This window comes from Oncorhynchus nerka, linkage group LG2, assembly GCF_034236695.1.
Source record: "Oncorhynchus nerka isolate Pitt River linkage group LG2, Oner_Uvic_2.0, whole genome shotgun sequence".
NCBI classification, from domain to species: Eukaryota; Metazoa; Chordata; class Actinopteri; order Salmoniformes; family Salmonidae; genus Oncorhynchus; species Oncorhynchus nerka.
In genome coordinates, this window is record NC_088397.1 from 35,774,702 (window position 1) to 35,793,251 (window position 18,550).

The 18,550-nt window shown below is 40.3% G+C and overlaps 1 protein-coding gene and 1 non-coding gene across 3 annotated transcripts; one reads left to right on the top strand and one right to left on the bottom strand.

The window, feature by feature from the left end:
* Positions 1 to 2,073: 2,073 nt before the first annotated feature.
* On the top strand, positions 2,074 to 2,146 carry trnag-ccc (transfer RNA glycine (anticodon CCC)). The gene has a single exon. It is a non-coding gene; the product is annotated as a tRNA-Gly (tRNA).
* Positions 2,147 to 12,557: 10,411 nt separating this feature from the next.
* Positions 12,558 to 17,037, bottom strand: LOC135572440 (uncharacterized). 2 transcript variants are annotated; one of them, XM_065020419.1, is made up of 2 exons: positions 16,451 to 17,037; positions 12,558 to 13,207 (listed from the first exon to the last, which is right to left on the bottom strand). In XM_065020419.1, the coding sequence occupies exons 1-2, from the start codon at positions 16,788 to 16,790 to the stop codon at positions 12,930 to 12,932; spliced, it is 618 nt and encodes a 205-aa protein (XP_064876491.1). In that variant the 5' UTR covers positions 16,791 to 17,037; the 3' UTR covers positions 12,558 to 12,929. The 2 variants fall into 2 exon arrangements, with proteins under 2 accessions (XP_064876491.1, XP_064876500.1); XM_065020428.1 differs by having other exon boundaries at positions 16,460 to 17,032.
* Between the last annotated feature and the right edge of the window lie 1,513 nt (positions 17,038 to 18,550).

An 18,550-nucleotide genomic window follows, 5' to 3' on the forward strand; every position in this document is an offset into this window, starting at 1 on the left:
GGATAGGGTCAAGCGGGCAGGTTGTTGGGCGGCCGGCCGTCACAAGACGCGAGATTTCATCTGGAGAGAGGGGGGAGAAAGAGGTCAGAGCACAGGGTAGGGCAGTGTGAGCAGAACCAGCGGTGTCGTTTGACTTAGCAAACGAGGATCGGATGTCGTCGACCTTCTTTTCAAAATGGTTGACGAAGTCATCTGCAGAGAGGGAGGAGGGGGGGGGGGGGGGGGAGGATTCATCCTTATATGGGTATGAACAGATGTATGTACTAGTCAACCACAGGAAATCATATAGATATCAATATCAACTCATGGACCAATTAGTGGTGAAGCAAAGAGTCTAGAGGATAAAGGTGGGGTTCACACATCCCAGCTAGAGCTAGACCGTTGAGAGTGACAAGTCAAAAGACTCTCTACAGGGACAACGCTTCGATATAGAAAGAGAGGCAGGGCTACGCGAGCGGTCCTGGTTATACCGAGATAACCTGAAGTATCTATAGTGCCCTGTCCAATCCAGGGAACGGGACGCTAACCACCTCTAGCACCCCGCTGCCGGCCAAGGGGCGGAGCTGAAGGTTTCGTATAGAAAGCGGAATTTCATGGGCATGTGTCAGTGCTGTCCATTACACATTGTTTTTGCTGCTTCTATCAGTATGTACTGGTTGTGAAAAGTAAACAGTGTCCCAGTGGCCTAAAGGATAAGGCACTGGCCTCCCAAGCCAGGAATTGTGGGTTCAAGTCCCATCTGGGGTGGTTGGAAACATTGTGGCGCAGCGGAAGTGTGCTGGGTCCATAACCCAGAGGTTGATGGATCAAAAGCTTTTTCTGCTGACAAGCTTTTGTTAGCATTGAAGTGCGAACAAATATTTTTTTAAATGCGTAGTTTCATTCCATGTGTAAGTGCCATTATACATTTTTTTTACCTCTTCCATCAGTTCGTATTGGTCATATTGATTACAAAGAACCCCAGTGGCCTAAGACACTGGCCTACTAAGCCATGGATTGTGAGATCTAGTCTTTGCTGAAGTGGCTGAAAGCAGAGTGGCGCAGCGGAAGTGTGCTGGGCCCATAACCCAGAGGTTGATGGATCAAAAGTTTTTTCTGCCAACAAGCTTTTTTTAGCATTGAAATGCGAACAAATATTTAAAAAAATGCGTAGTTTCATTCCATGTCTAAGTGCCATTATACATTTTGTTTTACCTCTTCCATCAGTTCGTATTGGTCATATTGATTACAAAGAACCCCAGTGGCCTAAGACACTGGCCTCCAAAGCCATGGATTGTGAGATCTAGTCTTTGCTGAAGTGGCTGAAAAGCAGAGTGGCGCAGCGGAAGTGTGCTGGTCCCATAACCCAGAGGTTGATGGATCAAAAGCTTTTTCTGCTGCTAACAAGCTTTTTTTTAGCATTGAAGTGCGAACAAATATTTTTTTTAAATGCTTAGTTTCATTCCATGTGTAAGTGCCATTATACATTTTTTTTTGACCTCTTCCATCAGTTCGTATTGGTCATATTGATTACAAAGAACCCCAGTGGCCTATGACACTGGCCTCCTAAGCCATGGATTGTGAGATCTAGTCTTTTCTGAAGTGGCTGAAAGCAGAGTGGCGCAGGGGAAGTTTGCTGGGTCTATAACCCAGAGTTCAATGGCTCGAAACCATTCTCTGCTTACCAGATTATTTTTAGCATTGAAGTGCGAACAAATATTTAAAAATGCGTAGTTTCATTCCATGTGTATGTGCCATTAAAAATATGTTTTATAACTCTTCCATCAGTTCGTTTAGGTCATACTGAATACAAAGAACTCCAGTGGCCTAAGACACTGACCTCCTAAGCCATAGATTGTGAGGTTTAGTCTTTTCTGAAGTGGCTAAAAGCAGAGTTGTGCAGCGGATGCGTGCTGGGCCCATAACCCAGAGGGCAATGGATCGAAACCATCCTCTGCTAACCAGTCTCTTTTTAAAAATGAAACGCAAACAGAAATAAGAAAGCGGAATTTCATGGGCATGTGTCAGTGCCGTCCATTACACATTGTTTTTGCTGCTTCTATCAGTTCGTACTGGTTGTGAGAGGTAAACAGTGCCCCAGTGGCCTAAAGGATAAGGCACTGGCCTCCCAAGCCAGGAATTGTGGGTTCAAGTCCCATCTGGGGTGGTTGGAAACATTGTGGCGCAGCGGAAGTGTGCTGGGTCCATAACCCAGAGGTTGATGGATCAAAAGCTTTTTCTGCTGACAAGCTTTTGTTAGCATTGAAGTGCGAACAAATATTTTTTTAAATGCGTAGTTTCATTCCATGTGTAAGTGCCATTATACATTTTTTTTACCTCTTCCATCAGTTCGTATTGGTCATATTGATTACAAAGAACCCCAGTGGCCTAAGACACTGGCCTACTAAGCCATGGATTGTGAGATCTAGTCTTTGCTGAAGTGGCTGAAAGCAGAGTGGCGCAGCGGAAGTGTGCTGGGCCCATAACCCAGAGGTTGATGGATCAAAAGTTTTTCTGCCAACAAGCTTTTTTTAGCATTGAAATGCGAACAAATATTTTAAAAAATGCGTAGTTTCATTCCATGTCTAAGTGCCATTATACATTTTGTTTTACCTCTTCCATCAGTTCGTATTGGTCATATTGATTACAAAGAACCCCAGTGGCCTAAGACACTGGCCTCCAAAGCCATGGATTGTGAGATCTAGTCTTTGCTGAAGTGGCTGAAAAGCAGAGTGGCGCAGCGGAAGTGTGCTGGTCCCATAACCCAGAGGTTGATGGATCAAAAGCTTTTTCTGCTGCTAACAAGCTTTTTTTTAGCATTGAAGTGCGAACAAATATTTTTTTTAAATGCTTAGTTTCATTCCATGTGTAAGTGCCATTATACATTTTTTTTTGACCTCTTCCATCAGTTCGTATTGGTCATATTGATTACAAAGAACCCCAGTGGCCTATGACACTGGCCTCCTAAGCCATGGATTGTGAGATCTAGTCTTTTCTGAAGTGGCTGAAAGCAGAGTGGCGCAGGGGAAGTTTGCTGGGTCTATAACCCAGAGTTCAATGGCTCGAAACCATTCTCTGCTTACCAGATTATTTTTAGCATTGAAGTGCGAACAAATATTTAAAACAATGCGTAGTTTCATTCCATGTGTATGTGCCATTAAAAATATGTTTTATAACTCTTCCATCAGTTCGTTTAGGTCATACTGAATACAAAGAACTCCAGTGGCCTAAGACACTGGCCTCCTAAGCCATAGATTGTGATGTTTAGTCTTTTCTGAAGTGGCTGAAAGCAGAGTTGTGCAGCGGATGCGTGCTGGGCCCATAAGCCAGAGGGCAATGGATCGAAACCATCCTCTGCTAACCAGTCTCTTTTTAAAAATGAAACGCAAACAGAAATAAGAAAGCGGAATTTCATGGGCATGTGTCAGTGCCGTCCATTACACATTGTTTTTGCTGCTTCTATCAGTTCGTACTGGTTGTGAGAAGTAAACAGTGCCCCAGTGGCCTAAAGGATAAGGCACTGGCCTCCCAAGCCAGGAATTGTGGGTTCAAGTCCCATCTGGTTGGTTGGAAACATTGTGGCGCAGTGGAAGTGTTCTGGGTCAATAACCCGGAGGTTGATGGATCAAAAGCTTTTTCTGCTGACAAGCTTTTGTTAGCATTGAAGTGCGAACAAATATTTAAAAAAATGTGTAGTTTCATTCCATGTGTAAGTGCCATTATACATTTTTTTTACCTCTTCCATCAGTTCGTATTGGTCATATTGATTACAAAGAACCCCAGTGGCCTAAGACACTGGCCTACTAAGCCATGGATTGTGAGATCTAGTCTTTTCTGAAGTGGCTGAAAGCAGAGTGGCGCAGGGGAAGTTTGCTGGGCCTATAACACAGAGTTCAATGGCTCGAAACCATTCTCTGCTTACAAGATTATTTTTAGCATTGAAGTGCGAACAAATATTTAAAACAATGCGTAGTTTCATTCCATGTGTATGTGCCATTAAAAATATGTTTTATAACTCTTCCATCAGTTCGTTTAGGTCATACTGAATACAAAGAACTCCAGTGGCCTAAGACACTGGCCTCCTAAGCCATAGATTGTGAGGTTTAGTCTTTTCTGAAGTGGCTGAAAGCAGAGTTGTGCAGCGGATGCGTGCTGGGCCCATAACCCAGAGGGCAATGGATCGAAACCATCCTCTGCTAACCAGTCTCTTTATAAAAATGAAGCGCAAACAGAAATAAGAAAGCGGAATTTCATGGACAAGTGTCAGTGCCGTCCATTACACATTGTTTTTGCTGCTTCTATCAGTTCGTACTGGTTGTGAGAAGTAAACAGTGCCACAGTGCCCTAAAGGATAAGGCACTGGCCTCCCAAGCCAGGAATTGTGGGTTCAAGTCCTATCTGGGTTGGTTGGCAACATTGTGGCGCAGTGGAATTGTGCTGGGTCCATAACCCAGAGGTTGATGGATCAAAAGCTTTTTCTGCTGACAATTGTTAGCATTGAAGTGCGAACAAATATTTAAAAAAATGCGTAGTTTCATTCCATGTGTAAGTGCCATTATACATTTTTTTTTACCTCTTCCATCAGTTCGTATTGGTCATATTGATTACAAAGAACACCAGTGGCCTAAGACACTGGCCTACTAAGCCATGGATTGTGAGATCTAGTCTTTGCTGAAGTGGCTGAAAGCAGAGTGGCGCAGCGGAAGTGTGCTGGGCCCATAACCCAGAGGTTGATGGATCAAAAGCTTTTTCTGCCAACAAGCTTTTTTTAGCATTGAAGTGCGAACAAATATTTTTTTAAATGCGTAGTTTCATTCCATGTGTAAGTGCCATTATACATTTTTTTTTACCTCTTCCATCAGTTCGTATTGGTCATATTGATTACAAAGAACCCCAGTGGCCTAAGACATTTGCCTCCTAAGCCATGGATTGTGAGATCTAGTCTTTGCTGAAGTGGCTGAAAGCAGAGTGGCGCAGCGGAAGTGTGCTTGTCCCATAACCCAGAGGTTGATGGATCAAAAGCTTTTTCTGCTGCTAACAAGCTTTTTTTTAGCATTGAAGCGCGAACAAATATTTTTAAAAAATGCTTAGTTTCATTCCATGTGTAAGTTCCATTATACATTTTTTTTTACCTCTTCCATCAGTATAACCCAGAGTTCAATGGCTCGAAACCATTCTCTGCTTACAAGATTATTTTTAGCATTGAAGTGCGAACAAATATTTAAAACAATGCGTAGTTTCATTCCATGTGTATGTTCCATTAAAAATATGTTTTATAACTCTTCCATCAGTTCGTTTTATTCATACTGAATACAAAGAACTCCAGTGGCCTAAGACACTGGCCTCCTAAGCCATAGATTGTGAGGTTTAATCTTTTCTGAAGTGGCTGAAAGCAGAGTTGTGCAGCGGATGCGTGCTGGTCCCATAAGCCAGAGGGCAATGGATCGAAACCATCCTCTGCTAACCAGTCTCTTTTTAAAAATGAAACGCAAACAGAAATAAGAAAGCGGAATTTCATGGGCATGTGTCAGTGCCGTCCATTACACATTGTTTTTGCTGCTTCTATCAGTTCGTACTGGCTGTGAGAAGTAAACAGTACCCCAGTGGCCTAAAGGATAATGCACTGGCCTCCCAAGCCAGGAATTGTGGGTTCAAGTCCCATCTGGGTTGATTGGAAACATTGTGGCGCAGTGGAAGTGTGCTGGGTCCAAAACCCAGAGGTTGATGGATCAAAAGCTTTTTCTGCTGACAAGATTTTGTTAGCATTGAAGTGCTAACAAATATTTTTTTAAATGCGTAGTTTCATTCCATGTGTAAGTGCCATTATACATTTTTTTTGACCTCTTCCATCAGTTCGTATTGGTCATATTGATTACAAAGAACCCCAGTGGCCTATGACACTGGCCTCCTAAGCCATGGATTGTGAGATCTAGTCTTTTCTGAAGTGGCTGAAAGCAGAGTGGCGCAGGGGAAGTTTGCTGGGCCTATAACCCAGAGTTCAATGGCACGAGACCATTCTCTGCTTACCAGATTATTTTTAGCATTGAAGTGCGAACAAATATTTAAAACAATGCGTAGTTTCATTCCATGTGTATGTGCCATTAAAAATATGTTTTATAACTCTTCCATCAGTTCATTTAGGTCATACTGAATACAAATAACTCCAGTGGCCTAAGACACTGGCCTCCTAAGCCATAGATTGTGAGGTTTAGTCTTTTCTGAAGTGGCTGAAAGCAGAGTGGCGCAGCGGAAGTGTGCTGGGCCCATAACCCAGAGGTTGATGGATCAAAATCTTTTTCTGCTGCTAACAAGCTTTTTTTTAGCATTGAAGTGCGAACAAATATTTTAAAAAATGCCTAGTTTCATTCCATGTGTAAGTGCCATTATACATTTTCTTTGACCTCTTCCATCAGTTCGTTTAGGTCATACTGAATACAAAGAACTCCAGTGGCCTAAGACACTGGCCTCCTAAGCCATAGATTGTGAAGTTTAGTCTTTTCTGAAGTGGCTGAAAGCAGAGTTGTGCAGCGGATGCGTGCTGGGCCCATAACCCAGAGGGCAATGGATCGAAACCATCCTCTGCTAACCAGTCTGTTTTTAAAAATGAAACCTAAACAGAAATAAGAAAGCGGAATTTCATGGGCATGTGTCAGTGCCGTCCATTACACATTGTTTTTGCTGCTTCTATCAGTTCGTACTGGTTGTGAAAAGCAAACAGTGCCCCAGTGACCTCATGGATAAGGCACTGACCTCCTAAGCCAGGAATTGTGGGTTCAAGTCCCATCTGGGGTGGTTGAAGTGTGTTGGTTCCATTACGCAGAGGTTGATGGATCAAAAACATCGTCTGCTAACCAGCTTTGTCAGCATTGAAGAGCGAACATATATTTTAAAAAAATGCGTAGTTTCATTCCATGTGTAAGTGCCATTATACATTTTTTTGACCTCTTCCATCAGTTCGTATTGGTCATATTGATTACAAAGAACCCCAGTGGCCTAAGACACTGGCCTCCTAAGCCATGGATTGTGAGATCTAGTCTTTTCTGAAGTGGCTGAAAGCAGAGTGGCGCAGTGGAAGTTTGCTGGGCCTATAACCCAGAGTTCAATGGCTCGAAACCATTCTCTGCTTACCAGATTATTTTTAGCATTGAAGTGCAATTTTTTTATTTTTTATAATACGTAGTTTAATGGGCATGTGTATGTGCCATTAAAAATATGTTTTATAACTCTTCCATCAGTTCGTTTAGGTCATACTGAATACAAAGAACTACAGTGGCCTAAGACACTGGCCTCCTAAGCCATGGATTGGTACAACCCAGCGCTAAGGCAGTGCTCTGAGAAACCGACTTCCAAAAATAATGTCTTGTCTTTGTTGGGGTATACCCGGCAGAGTGCCTTGCAAGCTGGTTTTTCAAGGAAGCCACAGCTTCGTTGGGAGTGACATCCCAAACGAAACACATTTTGTATTTATTTTTAGGGTTTAACAAGGCAGCTCACCTGTGACCTGGGGCTTGACATTAGATGCGGAGACTTCTATTACCCTGCAGACTATATTTTTGTTCTTCCCGCCAGAACAATCCACTGACAACGACCGACGAGTTGTGCGTTCCGAGATGCATTTTGTTATTTGCCTGTTTGTGGCCCGCCTGTGAAATTGTGCGATTCTTGCAATTCTCTTTCAGCCTCTCTTCAACTAGCAGTTTTAGCAGAATGTTAAAAATACGATAGTTATTCACTACTCATATTAACTAGGTGTTATTTACATTACTTTAAGTAATTTATTTTTCAACTGCTTTTCACAAAGCAGCATGACATGCAGGCCCTAATAAGTTGTCAGAAGTGGATTTCAAACCATGCCTTTTGTGGAATCTGCGACCTGAATGGCTTGATGGTTATTTTCAACGCAATCGTGTTTTTTACTTTTACTTTTAGGGTTTAACAAAGGATCTCACCTATGACCTGTGGCTTGACTTTAGATGCGGCGAGTTCGATTACCCTGCAGACTATAAGAGTGTCTTCAGAATATGGCCATTTTGACATGAATTTAAAAATGCCTCAGATAGGACCAAAAAAGTGTCTGGAGCTATCCGTCAGGGTAAGAGTGACAACAGGTCCACATGTCAAAATGGGGGAAATCTTAGCAAATGGCTAAATGGTTATTCATGAGAATCGTGTTGTTGTATTGTTGAGTGTAGTATGGGATCTCACCTGAAATCTGTGGCTTGACTACAAACCTGTAACCTATGCTACTGTGGCCTATAGAGCTAGAAGGATGGATAACCAGGTGTGTAAAGGTGTGAGGTGGGATAGATGGCCTGCAGTCCTATCCAAAATGGACACCTAATTCCTATGTACTTGTGGAGATCTGAGAGGATGTGATTGGTATAAGAAATACGACTAAACTTCCACCTCCGGAGGGGTCAAAAAAAAATTTTTTTTTTGAAACTGCGCGGGAAGATCCCAATGGATTTCGAACTCCATCGCCTTAACCGCTCGGCCACGAACACTGTGACGGAAGAAAACAGGCTAGTTGGAGTGGGCCGGCAGGCATAGCTTACAGCAATTTATAATTTAATAATTGAAAGATAATATAATAATTCATTATAATGCAATAACATGAAATGTTCCCCTCATTCATTTGTTATTAAGTAGATATTTTTTTCTCATTTTCTTTGATCTTTGCTGAGCTCCAGAAGGTTGCTTTTGAGAGTGTTTATTATAAATTATTATTTCATCATCTTATTATTACTGCCAAGCAGCATGACTCCTGCGTGAGAGGCGCTAAACAACTGTCAGAAGTGGGATTTGCACCCACAACTCCACGGGAGACCGCAACCTGAACGCAGAGCCTTAGACCGCTCGGCCACCTGACTACAGCACAGTAACTGGGTATCAGGTTAAAGATACCAACTCTCAAAACCTACGTTCGTCTACATATAGGTTGTTTAAATTGTATCCAATTATATTCCCAGTATTACTTTAACAAATCTCTAGTAATCGATTATACACACATACAATTCATCATATTTTCATATATTCACAGAATCCATATAAAACGTAAGAAATTCTCAGGTACTCACAACAACCATTCCATTAGCTTTTTCAAGGACTCTCCATAGACACGAAGCAGCTCTTTAAACATACTCCCAGCGAAACCCACCCCCAAAATATGTTTGTTTCCCGGACACTGACCGGATCGTCAACGGTTCTCTAATCTCCCAGAGACCATGGCAAAATCAAGCCTCCCAGGAACTATAGACCTTCTGCTGCTTTCTAAAATATCATCCCGCTTATTATCCGAATTTCAATCATCTGATTAAGCATATTTCATATTTTACTATCAAAACGTCAGATTAAGACTAATTTCCACATTCACACAACTCTCATATCACAGTCACACAATGCTATTCCCAAACATACCTAATCAATTAGTTGTTTTTCAACATTATTTTAACCTGCAGGAATATTTTCACATTTCTATGTCATGGTTAGTTCCTATGATAATGCAACTCATACATTTACATGTTTCAATACTTCTAAAATGGGGTCCAGGCTTAAAACAATTACAGGTTTTAAAAAATTACAGGTTTAAAATAATTACAGATGCACCTTACTATCTTATACTATATCATAAATGGTCTTAACTAGAAAACACAGATTCTAGTTTTCATCCAGCTCACAGATAGCCGACTCAGCCTCAGAACCTCCTGTTTACACCTTCAAGGTGCCCCCCTCACACAGGAATACACACTCAGAGCCTTCGAGGCTTTTCTAAAAACTCCACTTGTTTCGCTCACCTCATTCTTTTTTTTAAACTACGTTCGAGATGTGGTATCACCTCGACTCGCTGCCTCTCAGATCAAAGGTGGGTCCATCTTCTCCGTTCCCGAAGTGTGGTCTCCCTGAGACCCAAGTTTGAGGGATCCCTGGTGCACCACTTACCCATGTCGCCAGGAGCGGTCATCAAGTCAAGATTCACATCCAAATCGCCAAATGTGGTAGTTAATTTCTTTAATATAAAATGAGGAGAGACAAACGTATCACACAAGTCAGAGTTATTCTTAAACTAAATCTTTATTCACTTATTAATAAGGGAGCAGGTCAATACAATGTATAATACATTTTGAAGTGTTGCATTTTGATTCAAGTGGGTCACTAATGTGGTAAGTGTAACACAACTCTTTTTTTGAGAGTCAATTTTTGTTACATCACATAAATAGTACTTTCAATTCAGAGCCTGGATTTTCCCCCTGAGGCTAATATCCATATCATGATGAAATCATTAGAACAGGGGACAAACCTTTAGACTTCTACATTGTGACATCATTAAAATACTCCTACTACAATGTTAAAACATTCTACATTGTGACATTATTTCATTGATATCATGAAACAACTCCTTCATGCATGTATTTTCTGAAATTTGATCAGAGATCTTTTATCAGAGTATCTCTCGTCACAGCTACGAGATTTCTTTCCTGTGTGTGTTATCTGGTGTTGTACCAGGCTGTTTGACTGAGTAAAACTCTTCCCACATTGATTACAGGTATAGGATTTCTCTCCTGTGTGTGTTCTCTGGTGTACAGTTAGATAGCTAGATGTAACAAAACTCTTCCCACATTGATTACAAGTATAAGGATTTTCTCATGTGTGTGTTCTCTGGTGTACAGTTAGATAGCTAGATGTAACAAAACTCTTCCCACATTCATCACAGCAATAGGGTTTCTCTCCCATGTGTGTTCTCTGGTGTGATATCAGGTTGCTTAGCTGAGTAAAACTCTTCCCATATTGAGTACAGCTATAAGGTTTCTCTCCTGTGTGTATTCGCTGGTGTATCTTCAGATGGCTAGATGTATCAAAACTCTTCCCACATTGAGTTCAGCTAAAAGGTTTCTCTACTGTGTGGATTCTCTGATGTTTTTTAATGCCTGCTGGTGAGGTGAACCTCTTCCCACGGTCAGAGCAGCGGTGAGTTCTCTTCCCTGTGGATCTCTGCGGGTGTTTCTTGAGGTATTCTAATGTGGAGAGACTCTTCTCTGCCTGATAAGCATCATAAGGTTGTTGAGGCTTTCCAGAGGATCCACGATAGTCACGTCTCTTTCCTGTGTGAATGACAAAGTCAGACAGATGGTTGAAGGCCCACACCAGCAGAAATCCACTGTAAAAGGTGATGCCAACAGCGTGGCATTATTTGATATTTGTCTTAAAATGAGCAAGAGTCATATTTTGTCTTGTTTTCACATTAGTACTAACATCGATGATTGTAGGCTAGAAATAAGTTATTCATGTTGTTGAAACTCTAAGCAGTGTGCCAGATGACTTTTAGTCTCCAATATGGACCCCTTTCTGTGTTTGCTAAGATTGCGGCACGCTGGTGATGCACATGCAATTTAGTTGTGGAAACACCTCCCTGCTAATGAGGAAACCACTAGTTATGGATGTATTATGTCTTAAATGGTGAGCAAAGATGAAGTTTTTCACAATGTATTCTGAATGTGAAAAGGGGAAAACTTAGGGGAGTAACCTCCATTTCCAGGTTGCTTATGAGTGTATTTCACAATGCTTTGGATTATAATTGTAAGGCTCGTTTGAATGTCCTGCTTAATATAATGTTTGTGTCATCATCGCAAATCAATCGCTTTGACCTTAAAAAACACTTCAACCAGTAAAATACTCTTTGGCTAGCTTTTCCATCAGCCTGACAATGAGGGTTTGTACAGTTTGCCAAATTGGCCCATAACTTCACCTAACAACAAATATACCTATGTAATGAATGAAGAAGCACTTTGGTTGTTGTTGCATGACATACATAGTGTACTCTAGGACCCATAACAATAACATAGACCTATGTATGTCATGCAACAACAACCAAAGTGCTTCTTCATTCATTACATAGGTATATTTGTTGTTAGGTGAAGTTTTGGGTCCTAGAGTAGGTCTATGTTATTGTTATGGGTCCTAGAGTACACTACTGTAGGACCCAAAACTTCACCTAACAATAAATATATGAAAATAGCTCTGTGTGTTGTACAACAGCCTTTCCATCAAGGAACAGTTCTCTACACATTATGAGCTAAGTATCTCTGTGTGCAAACAGACTAACGAGACCCTACTGTAAATCAAGCAGACACTAACATTATAAACACCAATCTGTTAGGGATGTTGGATCCAACATGGAGCACGGCATAACTGTCTTTACCAGAGTAATGAATGAAGAAGCACTTTGGCTGTTGTTGCATGTCGTGATGTTTGTCATGTCATTGTCATTCAGAAAATGATTCCCTGGATCAGCTGAACATGTGACTTTAACTAAACAGCTACAGTATTAACAATTATGTGTAATTATTGAAGAACCACATTAATGACAGTATACATTTGGGTGTGGTCAATAAAGTTAAACCTCTTACAGTTACCCTCCTACTTTTTTCAATTTCCGCCTGAAGACATACCCAAATCTAACTGCCTATAGCTCAGGTTCAGAACCAAGGATATGCATATTCTTGATTTCATTTGAAAGAAAACATTCTGACGTTTGTGTAAATGTGAATTGAATGTAGGAGAATATAACACAATAGATCTGGTTTAGATAATACATTGTATTATAAATTGTATCATCATCTTTAAAATCAACAAGACAAAACAAACATTCAGATAGGATGATGGGGACAATTTCAGTGAAAAACATAAGAGGGCAACAGTACTTGTGCAAATTTTCAGAATGATAACTTCCAAAATGAGTGTGCTACATGACATCCATCATGAAGTTACCCAGGTGTCCCACACAAGTAGCTCAAATGTACCCAAGTTGCCAAATTGGTGAAGTTTTACATTTTGAATGGAATAACTATATACAGAATACCAAAATGGTATTCTAACACACCACCCCCCAAAAAGAAAAAGAACAAATACATTTACAAAATAACACTTTCAATATTTGGAAGACCCTCAGTCCTCTACACAATATTGTGATGCTGATGCCAGGTGCCATAGCAGTCTCTTTCTGCTGTAAAGCAGAGGGTCACCAAGCATGTGGTGCAGGTGATGGGAGACTTCATTTTGCAAAGAACACAGCGACGCCTCCGTCCTGTGCGCTTTTGGCCCTGAGGCACATCCATGCCTGCAGAAATAAATTTGGGCAGATGAACACCACTTGTGGCAGGAGCTGGATGAACCAGCTTCAGTGGGGGATGGACACCTTGGCACTGGGGGCTCCCATTCAGAGTCAGTGTCACTGTGAAAGAAAATGTTCAGTTAGAATAGTTTCACATATGAGCCCTGTATCAACAGGTATAATAAACACATATACATATATATACACATATATACATATATATATATATATACAGTGCCTTGCGAAAGTATTCGGCCCTCTTGAACTTTGCGACCTTTTGCCACATTTCAGGCTTCAAACATAAAGATATAAAACTGTATTTTTTTGTGAAGAATCAACAAGTGACGTGGAACGACATTTATTGGATATTTCAAACTTTTTTAACAAATCAAAACTGAAAAATTGGGCGTGCAGAATTATTCAGCCCCCTTAAGTTAATACTTTGTAGCGCCACCTTTTGCTGCGATTACAGCTGTAAGTCGCTTGGGGTATGTCTCTATCAGTTTTGCACATCGAGAGACTGAAATGTTTTCCCATTCCTCCTTGCAAAACAGCTCGAGCTCAGTGAGGTTGGATGGAGAGCATTTGTGAACAGCAGTTTTCAGTTCTTTCCACAGATTCTCGATTGGATTCAGGTCTGGACTTTGACTTGGCCATTCTAACACCTGGATATGATATGGCGGAGTTTACGACATGGGTTGGACTTCCAACACATAAACATTACATATTGCCGTTTACCTCAGCTCATTGGCTATCTACCCAGCTAGATTTCAAGACGATCATTGGTCATTGGGTTAAAATACAGTCAATCAACTAAACAGCGGTCATATCATTGGTGCAAAACAATTACTTGTTGTCTTAAACGGTTTCTTTCAGTCAATACGCCCCACGAAATGACCCATCAGGTTTGGTTGTGTTACAAACAAAACAGTTGATTGCAATGAAACCAAACATGACTGGAAATGTCACGTTTCGTGTGTGTATTTACATCGAATGTGTCGTCGAAAATGGAATGAGACGCAATTAACGACAAGCGGTTCACAAAATGTTTCGCGTTAGGCTATAAAAATGGATTTTATCAAACAAAAGACCATTCATTGTGTAACAATGAGCATTGGGATTGCAAACAGAGGAAGATCGTCAAAGGTAAACAATTTATTTTATTGCAGTTTGTGATTTTGTTACGCCTGTGCTGGTTGAATAGCTGTTTTTTATGGGGCTCTATCCTCAGATAATTCACAGTAAATCCTTTTTAAAATCTGGATTAGCAAGATTCTAGGCTTTCGAAACATGTGAGACACTTGTATTTTCATGAATGTTTAATATAACTATTTATGTAGCGATCACCGCATGTTGTCGAATTTCATTCCGCTAACGGGTTCTGTGCGCAGAGAGGTTATTTAGGTGACTCTCGGTTAGAACCATTGGATTTTGCAAACTCTGAAATGATTTAGGATTTCTGTGCCCATGAAAACGGTTTTCCCAGCGTAATATAAGGAGACACTAAATGTTATGTTGTTAGAGTGCATTTCAGAGATCTGAATACAAAAAAACTGTACTAACAGGACAATAACCTAAACCACAAGGCCAAATGCCAAATCTACACTGGAGGAGCTTACCAAGATGACATTGAATGTTACTGAGTGGCCTAGTTACAGTTTGGACTAAAATTGTCTTAAAAGTCTATAGCAAGGCTTTAAAATGGCTTTCTAGCAATGATCAACAACCAACTTGACAGAACAGGAACGATTTTAAAAAGAATAATGAATATTCACATGAAGATCTGTCGCCTATTGGATGACGTCACGACTTCCCATCAAGCCAACTCCTTGAAGGCCTTACTATTAGAGGTCGACCAATTAATCAGAACGGCCGATTAATTCGGGCCGATTTCAGGTTTTCAAAACAATCGGAAATCTATATTTTTTGACACCTTTATGTAATCTTTAATTAACTAGGCAAGTCAGTTAAGAACACATTCTTATTTTCAATGACGGCCTAGGAACGGTGGGTTAACTGCCTCGTTCCGGGGCAGAACGACAGATTTTCACCATGTCAGCTCGGGGGACCCAATCTTGCAACTTTACAGTTAACTAGTCCAACGCAATAACAACCTGCCTCTTGTTGCACTCCACAAGGAGACTGCCTGTTACGCGAATGCAGTAAGCCAAGGTAAGTTGCTAGCTAGCATTAAACTTATCTTACAAAAAACAATCAATCAATCATAATCACTAGTTAACTGCACATGGTTGATGATATTACTAGATATTATCTAGAGTGTCATGCGTTGTGTATAATCTGACTGAGCATACAAGCATACAAGTATCTAAGTATCTGACTGAGCAGTGGTAGGCAGAAGCAGGCGCGTAAACATGAATTCAAACAGCACTTTTGTGCGTTTTGCCAGCAGCTCTTCGTTGTGCGTTTGTGCTTCGTTTGTTCTTAACTGACTTGCCTAGTTAAATAAAGGTAAATAAAGGTGCGTCAAGCCTTGTGCTGTTTAAGCCTATCCACTCCCGAGATGAGGCTGGTGTAACCGAAGTGAAATGGCTGGCTAGTTAGCGTGCGCTAATAGCGTTTCAAACGTCACTCGCTCGCTCTGAGCCTTGGAGTGGTTGTTTCCCTTGCTCTGCATGGGAGGAGTGAGGAGAAGGACGGAAGCTATACTGTTACACTGGCAATATAGAGAGAAATAGTTCTAGAATTCCTATAATAACTACAACCTAAAACTTCTTACCTGGGAATATTGAAGACTCATGTTAAAAGGAACCACCAGCTTTCATATGTTCTCATGTTCTGAGCAAGGAACTGAAACGTTAGCTTTCTTACATGGCACATATTGCACTTTTACTTTCTTCTCCAACACTTTGTTTTTGCATTATTTAAACCAAATTGAACATGTTTCATTATTTGAGGCTAAATTGATTTTATTGATGTATTATATTAAGTTAAAATAAGTGTTCATTCAGTATGGTTGTAATTGTCATTATTGCAAATAAAATACAAAAATCGTCCGATTAATCGGTATCGGCTTTTTTGGTACTCCAATAATCGGTATCGGCGTTGAAAAATCATAATCGGTCGACCTCTACTTACTATGACATCCTCACTCCTTCTAGTATGCAGTTGTCTAAAAAAAAACACTATTTTGCCCAAAACATTTATTTGTTTCCCTTTAGTGTATTTATACTTTACTGTGTCTATATATCACTTTCAAACCAGAAAAGTTTAAAAATCACTGGAGGACATCATGAACAATTTCTACAGTACAAAAACATATTCAAGTGTAGAATGCTCTTTTAAAAATCACACATTAGTTCAACAACTGCAGTTTGTGTCCCTGTTTTATAAGATAGTACTCACTGTACTTACTGGTGTTAATCAGATCTCCAGTCTTCTCTTCTTCGTCCTCCTCTAATGTGACAGTAATCTCCCCCTCTTCATCCTTCATTCCAAAAACGTCATCTTCTTTCACTTCATCCTCCACTCGAAAAACGGCATCTTCCTCCTCTTCTTTCACAGTAACATCCTCCTCTTTCACTCTGAATGCGTCTTTCTCTTCTTCTTTCACGGTAACAACCTCGCCCTCTACTTGTTCTTGTATTGTAACAGCCTCCTCTTCCGCCTCCTCTTTGACGAGACCCTCTTTCTCCGTCCAGCAGACCTCTTCTTTAGAAGGAGGAGAGAAGCTTAGTGAACTCATGGTCGGGGATAATTGCTAGTTAGCATTAGCGACTAGATTAGTGCAAACTTAACCAGCCAGCTAACTGACAACGTGAATATTAAATTAAATGGGGTAGCTAGTTGTTTCCACATAAGTATGTTGAAATCATAGTGGCAAATAAACCACGAAATTGTCCCAAAGAACTTGAATGTTCCGACTTTGTTATCTGGCGAGCTACCGAGGTGGCTGCAGTTGTAGAAGAAGCGTTCCGTCCACTAGATTAGACGTCACAGTAGAAACATCGCCTGAAAGACACATATCGCCATCAGCTGTCTGGAGGGAGGAAACGCAGTTGAGGAGGGAAAACAATTTTTATTTTCTTCATTGAATTATAATATTATAAAGCAGTTTAGGGAATCGTTTTTTCCCTCGCCATTAAATAATAATATTATATCAACATGTACAAAGAGCAACAAGTGTTGTTTTGATTAGTTCAGATTTTTTTATGAGAATTCAAAACAAACTCTACATCTACTCCACATCTGTATTTCTGATTCAGTCAAATAACTAGATATCAAAATAAGCACCTAGTTATTGATACCCTTGATAAAGATGAGCTAAAATTACTGTATAAAATAAATCAACTTAACCCACTACCAGGATATTTTAGCCCCAAACCTGGTTACCTCTCTGCTAGGAGGCTGAAACTTGGCCATAAGTGGACCTTCCAGCAAGACACATCAACATCCACAAAGAAATGGTTCATTGGGCACAAAATCAACATTTTCAATGGCCATCTCAGTCTTCGGACTTGAACTCAATTGAAAACCTATGATTTGAATTGAACAGGGCAGCCCATAAGCGCAGACAAAAGAAATCAAGGACCTGGAGAGATTCTGTATGGAGGAATGGTCTACGATTCCACCCAATGTGTTCTCTAATCTCATAAACAACTGCCTGGCCAGTTGAAGCTTAATCTTGGGTGCAATGTTCACGTTCCCGCACTGACTGACTGTGTGGAGGCTCATTGGTTTAATGTTACGTTGGCCTACATGCTATACTAGCAACAAAAAAATAGTGTATAACTGTCGGCTGTATTAGCCACGACTTACCGTTCTTTGTGCAGCTTCAAAAGTCGAACAAAGTTGGAAGTTGTTGCGACTCCGTCTGTAATTTTCTTCCCAGATGTTTTTGCAAGTTGCAATCCGTTTTTTGTTGATACAGCCTAGTCTTTATATCCGAAAATAATAATTACTCAATTACATCAAGCTTCCCAATGGTAAAACGTTTGATTTAATTACATCAAGTGTTCCAATGGTAAAACGTTAGATTTAATAAAATGTCCATAATATCTACATTAATAGTGGAATGAACATGTTTCACAATATTCCTAAACATAAAAATATATTCTCGATCTTCTATTGTGTTATTGACTGAATGTTTGTTCATGTGTAACTATGTTGTTGTTTTTGTCGCACTGCTTTGCTTTATCTTGGCCAAGTCGCAGTTGTAAATGAAAACTTGTTCTAAACTGCCTATCTGGTTAAATAAAGGTGAATAATAATAATAATAATACAAAAATGTAGGAGCAGTATAAACTTTGTCTGTTCATTATATACATCTACATGATGTATTGTTACACCATGTAGGAGCAGTATAGACCTAGTCTGTTCACTATATACATCTACATGATGTATTGTTACACCATGTAGGAGCAGTATAGACCTAGTCTGTTCATTATATACATCTACATGATGTATTGTTACACCAACAAAAAAAAGGAAAATTATATTATTTTA

What these genes read in the sequence shown, in the direction of transcription:
- LOC135572440 (XM_065020419.1), bottom strand. Translation starts at nt 16,790, where the DNA reads ATGAGTTCACTAAGCTTCTCTCCTCCTTCTAAAGAAGAGGTCTGCTGG. An exon ending in GATTAACACCAGTAAGTACA is followed by an intron (nt 13,208 to 16,450) that starts GTGAGTACTATC and finishes TTTCTTTCACAG; the next exon opens with TGACACTGACTCTGAATGGG.